This window comes from Heloderma suspectum, chromosome 17 (genome assembly GCF_057233095.1).
Source record: "Heloderma suspectum isolate Gila_16-S chromosome 17, 16-S_ref, whole genome shotgun sequence".
NCBI classification, from domain to species: Eukaryota; Metazoa; Chordata; class Lepidosauria; order Squamata; family Helodermatidae; genus Heloderma; species Heloderma suspectum.
Window position 1 is genome coordinate 2,009,660 of NC_139474.1, and position 10,221 is coordinate 2,019,880.

The 10,221-nt window shown below is 49.5% G+C and overlaps 1 protein-coding gene across 8 annotated transcripts; it reads left to right on the forward strand.

Annotated features, from left to right (window-relative positions):
* Nucleotides 1-371: 371 nt before the first annotated feature.
* Nucleotides 372-8,932, forward strand: BANF1 (barrier to autointegration nuclear assembly factor 1). Of its 8 annotated transcripts, XM_084823995.1 has the most exons (5): nt 1,424-1,481; nt 1,828-1,918; nt 2,911-2,970; nt 7,495-7,634; nt 8,273-8,932. In XM_084823995.1, the coding sequence occupies exons 4-5, from the start codon at nt 7,512-7,514 to the stop codon at nt 8,417-8,419; spliced, it is 270 nt and encodes an 89-aa protein (XP_084680121.1). In that variant the 5' UTR covers nt 1,424-1,481; nt 1,828-1,918; nt 2,911-2,970; nt 7,495-7,511; the 3' UTR covers nt 8,420-8,932. The 8 variants fall into 8 exon arrangements, with proteins under 8 accessions (XP_084680123.1, XP_084680121.1, XP_084680120.1 ...); XM_084823994.1 differs by having other exon boundaries at nt 1,424-1,918; XM_084823992.1 differs by lacking the exon at nt 2,911-2,970.
* The last annotated feature ends 1,289 nt before the right edge of the window (nt 8,933-10,221 follow it).

Consider the following 10,221-nt stretch of genomic DNA (forward strand, 5'->3'; position numbering starts at 1 on the left):
TAGGATTTCACCCTTAATTCGCGGTAGGTCCAATCAGTCAATCCCAAAGGAAATCAACCCTGAGTGCTCATTGGAAGGACAGATGCTGAAGCTCAAATATTTTGGCCACCTAATGCGAAGAGAAAACTCTCTGGAAAAGACCCTGATGCTGGGAAAGACTGAAGGCAAAAGGAGAAGGGGACGGCAGAGGATGAGATGGCTAGATAGCATCACGGATGCAATGAATATGGACTTGAGCACGCTCCGGGAGAGAGCGCAGGACAGGAAGGCCTGGCGTGCTATGGGCCATGGGGTCACAAAGAGTCGGACACGACTGAACAACAACAACTCTTCCAACTGTATGCTCTTTGTGGGCAGGATCCTGTCACTGGGCTGATGTTACCCTGCAAAGCACCATGTTCAGTGATGAGAAGTCTGAGATGGCTGAGACATTGGTATGAATACTGGCATCTCTATGAGTGTCTGGGAAAGGTGGGGGTCGGCAGTGCGGTCGGCACAGAATTGCCCCACTGGGTTTAGCCTCATTGGGTAGCGGCTGGCTGCTCCTGGGCCTCCCCTGCCCCCCTAATATGTACTCCTTTTCATCCCCTCTCCTCCTCCTTTTCCCACCCTTCTGTCTCTTTCTTTCTCTCCCTTCCCCTGGGTGTCCGCCACATTCTTCCTCTTTTCTCCCCTGCCTTCTATAAACAAGGTGTCTGGAGGAAGGGGACATGGCATTATGCAAATGGGGGGAGGGATGGCATGAGGAGGAGAGAGTTCCCACGGCTGAACAACAACAAGCCCTCCTGTATCCCCAATCTGGTGCCCTCCAGATGCCTTGGACAACGTCGGCGACAGCTGGGGGTGATGGAAGTCGTAGTCCAGCACATCTGGAGGGCACCCGGGTGGAAAGGCTGGTCCTACAGAGCAGAGACAGGCAATCTGCTGCCCTGCAGCTGAGTTGGACAACACCTCCTATCATCCCCAGCCAGATTAGCCCATGATTGACTAGGGCTGGTGGAACTTAAAATAACGGGGGTTGCTTTTCATGCAGTACAACACATCTGGAGCACACCAGGTTGGCGAGGGTACTCTACATTTACCTCACCTCCCTCCAATGCTTTTTATTTATTTTTAATTCTTATGTATTTTTATTTATTTTTAATTCTTATGTATTTTTATTTATTTTTAATTCTTATGTATTTTTATTTACTTTTATTCTTATGTATTTTTATTTACTTTTATTCTTATGTATTTTTATTCTTGAGTTTTCGCATCGCTTTAGATCATCCCCCGTTCAGGTCCAGGCTCCAACCGCCACAGAAAACCTCCGAGAAGCCTAGAGCGCCCCGCGGCGCGCCGCCGTGGGCGTCTCCGCCCAGCCCCGCGCAGCCATAGACAGCCTGCGAGAAGCCTAGAGCGTCCCCCGGGCCTCCGAGCCGCCCTCGCGACCCGGAAGTGGAGCCCCAGCAGCGCGGGAGCGGCGGTTGAGGCGAGCGCGGGTGAGCGGCGGCGGCGCCCGGGGGGCGTCGGAAGGGCCCCGGCGGGTGGGCAGGCGGTGTGGGAGCGGCCGCGAGGCGCCTCCGCCGCCGTGCAGGCGGCTTCATGCGTTATTTAGCGACGGGGCCGCTCGCGGGCCTTCGATCCCTGAGGCTTCCTCAGGGCGGCTGACAATTAAATGAAAACAAAGCGGCGGCGGCGGGGCCCGCGCCCCCACCCGGCCTCCCCGCGCCGCGCCCAGCCCAACCTTGATTTATTATTTGAATGTAAGCCCCGCCGTTGCGCCTCTTGCGAGGAGCCCAGGGCGGCTTCCATGTTCCTCCTCTCCATTTTATCTGTTTATCGCAGTTATATCCCGCCCTTGCTCCTCCTTAAGGAACTCGAGGCGGCGCACCTAATCCTCCTCCTCTCCGGCTTATCTTCACAACAGCCCTGTGAGGTAGGTTGGGCCGAGGGTCAGTGGCTGGCCCAGAGTCGCCCAGTGAGCTTCATGGCCGAGTGGGGACTAGAACCCGGATCTCCTGACTCCCAGTCCAGCACTCTCGCCACTCTGCCACACTGGCTCTACGCCGCTGTTGGCTTGTAGGCAGCAGCCCTCTCCTGATCTTTGCTCCCAGTGACTGGTTCCCAGAGGAAGACTGCCTCTGGCCCTGGAGGTTCTATACCTCCTTAGAAGGAAGCCTTGTATTATGGAGGCTTCTGAGTATCCCAGAGTGCAGGACACGGAATAATGGGCTCAAGTTACAGGAAGCCAGATTCCAGCTGAACGTCAGGAAAAACCTCCTGACTGTTAAAGCAATACGACAATGGGACCAATTACCCAGGGAGGTGGTGGGCTCTCCCACACTGGAGGCATTCAAGATGAGGCTGGACAGCTGTCTGCCGGGGATGCTCTGACTTGGATTCCTGCATTGAGCAGGGGGTTGGACTCGATGGCCTTGTAGGCCCCTTCCAACCCTACTATTCTGTGATTCTATGATCCAGCACCCTGCTGGACTGCTGCCAGCAAGGCGATGGAGGCGATTTCCACCCCTCTGCCCTCTTTATACAAAATTTTCCTCTAGATGGGCCCTTGAGCACACTCTCAGGGGCTGGCTTGGGGCTGAAGCAGCCATAGGATTCCTCATATCCTGGCTTCTCCCCTCTCCGCAGAACACCCCCTTTTTCTCCCGCCAAGGCCTCATTTGTGATCTCGGAAGGAGCCAGTGCAGTTCTTTCTGCAATGGATGTGAGGGGGCAGAGGAGGGGAATCAGAACTTAGAGCCCCCCTCCCGAGGCTTTAGCAGTGTCTACAGCCTCGGGAGGGGCTCCCAAGGACCATAGGATTGCTCCATTAGCTATACTGGCTACAGCTGATGGGAGTTGTAGGCCAAAACATTTGGTGCACCTGAAGTGTATTTGTCACATTTATATCCCAACTTTTCCTCCAAGGAGCCCAAGGCAGCATACATGATCCTCCTCTTCTCCATTTTCTCACAACAACCCTGTGAGGTAGGTTAGGTTGAGGGACAGTGACAGTTCTAGTGGGGGCTAGAACTCGGGAAAGTTTTCTTTATAAATAAAACGAACTGCTACACCACACTGGCTCTCAATGGCCATGCTGGCTGGGGATGATGGGAGTTGCAGTCCCACACCTCTGGGGGCACCAGGCTGGGTAAGGCTGGTGTACCTTCAAATAATTGGGGTTGCTTCATCCCTCTCCAGTGGCAGAGCTTGGCCACAAACTCATTAGGTGGCCTGGAGGGTCTACTAGCCCCAGCCTCTCCATCCCACTCTCAGCCCACCCCCTCCTTGGGTATGGGTGGCCTTTTGTTTTTGGCCTACTGTACAGGATTTCTGCCTATTAAATTTAGGTCTTGCCTTTCTTTTGGGATGCTCAAGGTGGCTTCAGAAAACCAAAGCTGCAAAAAAGTGGTAAATCACATGGGTGGGGGGAACTTAAAAAAAAAAAAAGTTGTCGCCATCTATGGAATGGTGATGTTCTGTGGCCAGAACAGGGATGGCTAGTGGCAGCAGATGTTGTTATAAGTACTGCCGGATGGTAGTATGTCATTCACTGGTGGCTTGGTCATATATTCTCTTCGCTGGTTCTGAAAACCAAAGGCTTCAAGGCTGTGAAAAGTACTACAGGAGCATGGGAAAATGTCTCTGTTGTTGCCATGGCGGGTGGCCTGCCTTTTCTTTTCGTCTTCAACTTCTTGAATGGTCCTGTTTGTGTAAAGCACTTTGGATGTTCAAAAATCATTCTGTAAACGTTAATGGTTGTTGTCTGTTAGCAGTGGGAGGAAAGGAGAGCGAGAGAGAGTGCCCTGCCTCCAGGGATTTTGCAATCTAAATTTCAACCGTGGAGGGAAAGGGAAAACATGGGAGAGGCAAGGGTGGTAAGGAATTAATGTGAGCAAATAGGGTTGGATGTGCTTGCCAATTCCATTGGGTGTTGAATCCTGGGGTGAGATCCCCTCACATGGGAAAAGGCATACAAGTTCCTGTTGGCTTCAGTTGCTTCTGGGATTCTCAGAAGCATCTACCTGGTTGCTGTTGGAAAAGGGATGGTGTGCTAGGTAGACCTTTTTTTCCTAATCCAGCCAGGCAGTAACTATGTTCTTACCAGACGTGATGATTAAATGGAAGCTTCTGCGTACTGAGTGCTTCAGGCCCAGGGAAATCTTTGTGGCTTCTGTCTATAACCCTTGGTCCATCTTATTCTCTCTGTTTCTCTGCATAGCAAAGAGCAGCAGACTGGGTGGAGCAGCTAGAGCAGCCATTAATCAAACTGAATTGGGTCTGTATCTCAGGGATAAGTGATGTGGGTTTTCTGGAAAAGTTGGAATTGGTAGTTTCTAGACATTTTCTTGGAAATGTGTTTGATGCCCTAATTTGTTGGGAACTGAATTAGCATCTTTGCCTCATATTTAGTAAATACAATGCCTTATAAATATCTCAAACATTTTTTCTAGTAGCTACCACTTGAACTCAATATTTGATTACGAAGAACATTCAGCAAAGCACATTTATTACAGTAGGATCCTAAGCATGCTTATTCGGAACTCTCCACTCTGCCATTACACTCACTAGATGACTTTGGACCACTCACTGACTTGCAGCCTAACTTATCTCACAGGGTTGTTGTGAGGGTAAAATGGAGAGGAGGAGAATCATATGCACTACCTTGGCGGAAAGGCAGGATAGATATATAACAAATGTCTTCATTGGATTGCACTCTTAGGGAGCAATCCTATTGGGATAGGCGGCCACCTCTAAACTCGGAGGTGACTGCCTATTCTATGCAGGGTGGGCAGAGCACGGAGAGGATCTTCTCCGCTCTCCAGCTGCCCTGCATTCATGGCTAGATGGATGGTTCTGGCTGTCTAGCTGTGGGACGTCGGGCGGGGCGGAGCTGGATGATGCATAGGAAGCGTTGTACCAACACTTCTGCGCTCCCCTCCTTGCCCCTGGGAATGCCCCCTTTTGCCCTGCTCCGAACTGGACAATCCTATGGCTATCTAGCCACCATAGGATTGTGCCCTTAAAAGTGATTTAAGTATTAAAGTCAAACCAATTCAAAGCTTTTCTTGGAAATTATTTTACTGGTGGACTTAAGAGATGACAGTTTAATAGTGTGCACTTCTGTTACATTGTTCAAATTTTAAGAAGAAAGTGAAGGCACTGAAATAGTTAACGTTCAGATTTTAACATGTCCAAAGAGCTGATGTTAGAGAGGAAAGAGAGGTCCTATAGTCATCTCAAGATTAATTAGAGCTTTGAAAGTGCCCAGTTTCAATGGTATTTCTATCCGCTGATGATGATACAAGATCATCTTGTGAAACAATCCACTTTTAGAAAATTTTCTTTGGGGAAAAACACAGCAGAAATCCCTGCTCTGCATTGCTGTTGTGGCTAGAAAAACACTTCAGACTCTGAAGTGTTGCCTTCAGTTCCAAGGTATTGGATCGCCTTGGCTTTTCCCAACCTTGCCTTGTTCCAGTGCTTGGGTTGCCTAATCTGTGCCAAAGCATATGTTGAAAGGGAAGGTTTGGGTGTGGTGGATTCTTTCCTTGGGGATTGGTGCCAATAAATGTAGGAAAGTGGGAGTACAGGGTGGGGTTGAGTGGCGCAGGGTCCTACACTCCTCCTGGGCCGGATTACAGTGACTAAGAGGACAAGCCTAGCTGGGTTTAAGTGAATGGAAACTGTGAACCCTGCTGTGTTTGGCTGCATACTCTTCTCCCCTATATGGGTGTGGGTGTTTCTTGCTCTTAAGGAAATGTAATTTATTGGTTTGTCCTCTAGCCAGAGGAATCTTACAGGGAGGTTCCAAAAAGGGATGAGGTAATGCTTTGACAGAGTAGTGTACTCTTGTGTCTGTCGTGGCCTAGATGATTGGGGGTTGGTGATTACATCTTAGAGTGCTAGCTGGTGTGTGGGAATACTTTTAGATGAAAATGGCCACCTGTCAGATGGAGGAGCTGGAAACTTGCTTCTGTCCTTAGCGAGAGGCCCAAGCTAAACATGACAGCAGCAAGTTTAAACACGTAGGAAGCTGCCTTATACTGAGTCAGACCATCTAGCCCAGTGTTGTTGGCACTGACTGGCAGCCACTGTCCAGGGTTTCTTTCTTAGCCCTACCTGGAGATGCCGGGGATTGAACCTGGGACCTTCTGCTTGCAAAGCAGGGGCTCTACCACTGAGCGACAGCCCTTCCCAACAGGGCAACACAGACTTACTGTGGTTGTGTAGAAAGAAGGTGAGCAGGGGTGGAGTCTGCTTTTAATAGCAAAAGGGACACACAGGGAAGTGCAGAACCCCCTTCTACACTCTCTGCCTGGGCACTTTTATTCTTCAGCTCAGTCCTGATAGAAGCGTGCTTGGCTGTGGAAAAGTGCCTGAGAGAAGGACCATGGAGATGGCAGGTGGAGGGTTCTGCCCTCCTCACCTACATCCCGCCTTTCCTCCTCACACTGGAGCCTCCGCCCCTTGCTCTCTATGCAGTTGAGACAGGTTTGTCTTTATGTGTGTGGATTTGCCTCTGCTGCGTCAAGTTTGGCCCAGGGGCTCTGCACGGAAGTAGTGCACAGGCAGATGTTTTGGTGCTGGATGAGAATTCCGCCCTTGCTAGGTGGGTCGATTTTCATCTGAAGCCTGCAAAGGAAAGCCACTACGAAAAAGTTAATTGGTGTGATAAGGATTTGGAATTTTCTGGGTAAACTGAAACATGTGTATTCTTTTTTTTAACTACCACTGCAGAGTGCCAGTATGGTCTTATTCTTCTTGGTGTTCATGGATTGCCAGCTGCCCAGCAGGTGGTGTGGTTGCCCTGTTTGGCTGTCCTTCGTCACCCCATTGCCTTATTTAGCTATGCCAAGTAATGCCAGCTGCACCTGCCTTGGAGTCATTCCCTTGTCTGGAGACTAGATTGTTGCAGTGAGGGACCAGAGACCAACCGTGCAAGACCCTAGTGAGCAATAGTGCCACCACATCCCCCGGAATATCTTGCTGAGCGAGGGATTTGAAAGCAACCCAGTCCAAGAACAGCAGCATACATAACTCTGTAGCTCCCTGGTCCCCAGAAACTCTCCTCCTTTCCCCCTCCCTTAACTGGCTTAACTCCTATTTCCCTCCTCTCCCATCTCCCTGGCAGCCAGCCACACTCACTCCCCTTCTACCCCATCCTGAGTGGCCACTCCCACCTAAGACTCACTACACTACATATCAAAATACAGTAAGAGGTGACAAAAGTTAAGGTTACCCCAGACATACACTGTTCATTATCCGACAGCTCCTAACCTTAATCCCTGCCAAATGTACTTTTAGAAGTGGAAAATCTTCCCCATGCCATTGCTTCCAGGGTAGGGTATGACTAGGTGCCACAGTCCAAAGAAGGCCAAACCCACTGCTGGAGAACCCCTGGCTGGTGTGTGATTCTCCTTTCTCGTTGGTTTTGTCAACTGCTTGGTGACATTCTCTCCCCACCCCCTTAGTTAGGACGTTTGGCTGATCTCTTGACTTGCTTTTCAGGCGGAGCAGCAGCCAAAATGACCACCAGCCAGAAGCACCGAGACTTTGTGGCTGAGCCTATGGGGGAGAAGTCTGTTGGTACTTTAGCAGGCATTGGAGATGTACTTGGCAAGAAGCTGGAAGACAAAGGTTTTGACAAGGTATCTTCTGGGCCACTGAGTGTGAAAGAGAAATCAGCTTATGGGGTGGAGGATGAACCTGGGACGGGCGTGGTTTTGCATTCTTGGTGGTGGGGGTCTCTGGTCACTTCAGAAGTGCCAGGAGTGTCCCCAGGGCTGTAAGCTCAGGGAGACCGGCCTCACTTTTAAGGTTGCTACAATGTGTTTAGGGCCAATATTGGCTCCTGGTTAGTGTTAGGGTGCAATCTGAAAGCACATGATGCAGATCTGTGTCTGGTTGGAAGGCCTCCTGTGAACCCATGTACCCCGCACTGAGCACAACAGAGGAAAGATGTGATGTAAAGTAATTGCCACATGCAGGTGCTTCCACAAGAGTTTACCAGTGCAAATTTAGGGTGGGGCGTGGAGAGTCCAATCATAGTAACTGTTCTGAGAAATAACTGCATGAAGCAGTCTGAAGCCTTTAATAACGAATCTGGCTGACAACCAAATATGGAAAGCAGGAAGGGAGCCACAGCACTGATAATCCAGAACAGTGTGGCTAGACACTCTGCAGTCTGAGAACACCCGGTCTGCCAGTGGCTTGTTTGATATAGTTGTCCTGATGTTTATCCCCATTGCTGACCCCGCTCTTTCCCCTCCCTCTTCCCTGAATCCAGGCGTACGTGGTGCTTGGGCAGTTTTTAGTGCTGAAGAAGGATGAAGACCTCTTCCGCGAGTGGCTGAAAGACACATGCGGAGCCAATGCCAAGCAATCCAGAGACTGTTACGGCTGCCTGAGGGAATGGTGTGACGCTTTCTTGTGAATGCCATTGACCAAAGCAAGGTGGATGCTGTTAGGGCTTTTGTAGTTAGCTAGAGATTGAACGTCCCCTTCTCCCCCAGTGCATATTCCTTATAAACCTTCCAGCATCTACAAGGGGCTATTGCTCCTGACTCCAGAAAAAAAAAAAATTACTGCCTTTTTAATGTAACTGAACCTCTTTTCCTCTGGGGGAGGAAGTTGAGAAGGGGAAAATGTTCCAGGCCAGAGCTCCATCAGGGTGGTTGTCTTTCATGTGACTTTGAAAGACACCCTTCATTGTTGAGCCATCTAACTCCAAAACCATAAAGGAGAGGTCTTGACTCCCTTGGCTTGAGCCCAGTTGGCTTGAAGTTTACCTGTTAATTCTAAAAAGAAGAGATGTGTTATGATTTTTTCTGTCTTGTTTCCACTTTTTGATCCTCTACGTAACTTTTATGCCAACTGGCTTAATGGCAAGAACCACAAATCATTGCAAAGTTTTTAAATCAATAAAAATTGGCTGTGTTAATGTTAAGTGTTGCTTGAACATGAATTGGGGTGATTGCTGGTGGAGGTGATGTGGCGGCTGGGAGGAGGCACTCACTATACTTGAGAGATTGGCGTACCTGTCTGGGGAAGGGGTGGGGGAATCCAGACTGTGGCTTGACTCCAGTTCTAGGGATGTGCAATAGCAATACAGCACCTCCCTGAGGTAGCAAGCTGATGAGGAACTCAGGAGTTGTCAATCCTGGTCACATGACAAAACACGGTTCTTTCAAACTCCTCCAGATGTTACCTGTTTACAGTGTCCAGGAAAGGAGGCTGAACATTCTATACCAATTCTTAGGATGGGGAGCAGTTCCAGGTAACTGGGCTGGAATGCTCAGCCTTCTTCCCTTGGCATCTTTAAACCTGTCCAGCATCATCTGTGTGACCATCTTGTTAGGAACGGCTTGACAGAATTTTTCCCTGGCATAAGACTGAAATTGACACAACAACCTTTTTGCCTGAGAACCATTGCTTGGCCTTTCCCTCGCAGGCTGCTTTGGATATGGGTCTTTAAAAGAGGACTGAAGGAATTTGTGGACGATCAGGCTATCACTGGCTACTAGTCACGTCGGCTAGATGCTGCCTCCAGTATCGGAGGCAGTATGACTCTCAGTACCAAGTGCTGGTGAACGTGGGTGGGAGCGTGCCGTTGCATACCTGTGGGTTTCCCGTGGGCAGCTGGCTGGCCACAGTGTGAACAGAATGCTGGACTAGATGGACTCTGGGTCTGATCCAGCAGGGCTCTTACTACTTAAACCTGCGTTCAGAGTTGAAAGCCCAGGGAAGGAAGTTCTTGTACTGCAAGAGCAAATTCTAGCAGAGAAGTCGGGGGAAGCTTTTCAGCCAAGGATCCTGCAGAGCTTTTAAAATCACATGTTAGTTCATTGTGACTATTGCATTTCTTGCTCCTGATGTGTTCTTTACAGCTTGACACAATTAGCTGCAGGATAAAGGATACAATATCCAGTCCTCAGCAGATGATGTGTGGCAATCTTTGCTTTGGGATAGGGAAGCAAGTACACTGATCTGATGATCACTACACATCCATTATGTCTTAGCCTGGATCTCTTGCACACAGGGAGAAATGTGAGTTTACTACTCAAATGTACAACTGGAAGCTGTAGCCAAACTTGGCTTCCTGAGCATGTATGATTCATGAATGTGTAAACATGAGTTCGTGAGCAACCTGGTATTTGTTCATGACCTTGTTCTTCCTTTAGCTCAGGAGTGGGAACCTCCATCTGTTGGGCTTTAGCTGCCAGGGTGATGTAGTCC

What these genes read in the sequence shown, in the direction of transcription:
- BANF1 (XM_084823989.1), top strand. Translation starts at nt 1,658, where the DNA reads ATGAAAACAAAGCGGCGGCGGCGGGGCCCGCGCCCCCACCCGGCCTCC. An exon ending in CCTTGATTTATTATTTGAAT is followed by an intron (nt 1,746 to 7,494) that starts GTAAGCCCCGCC and finishes CTTGCTTTTCAG; the next exon opens with GCGGAGCAGCAGCCAAAATG. An exon ending in AAGACAAAGGTTTTGACAAG is followed by an intron (nt 7,635 to 8,272) that starts GTATCTTCTGGG and finishes CCCTGAATCCAG; the next exon opens with GCGTACGTGGTGCTTGGGCA.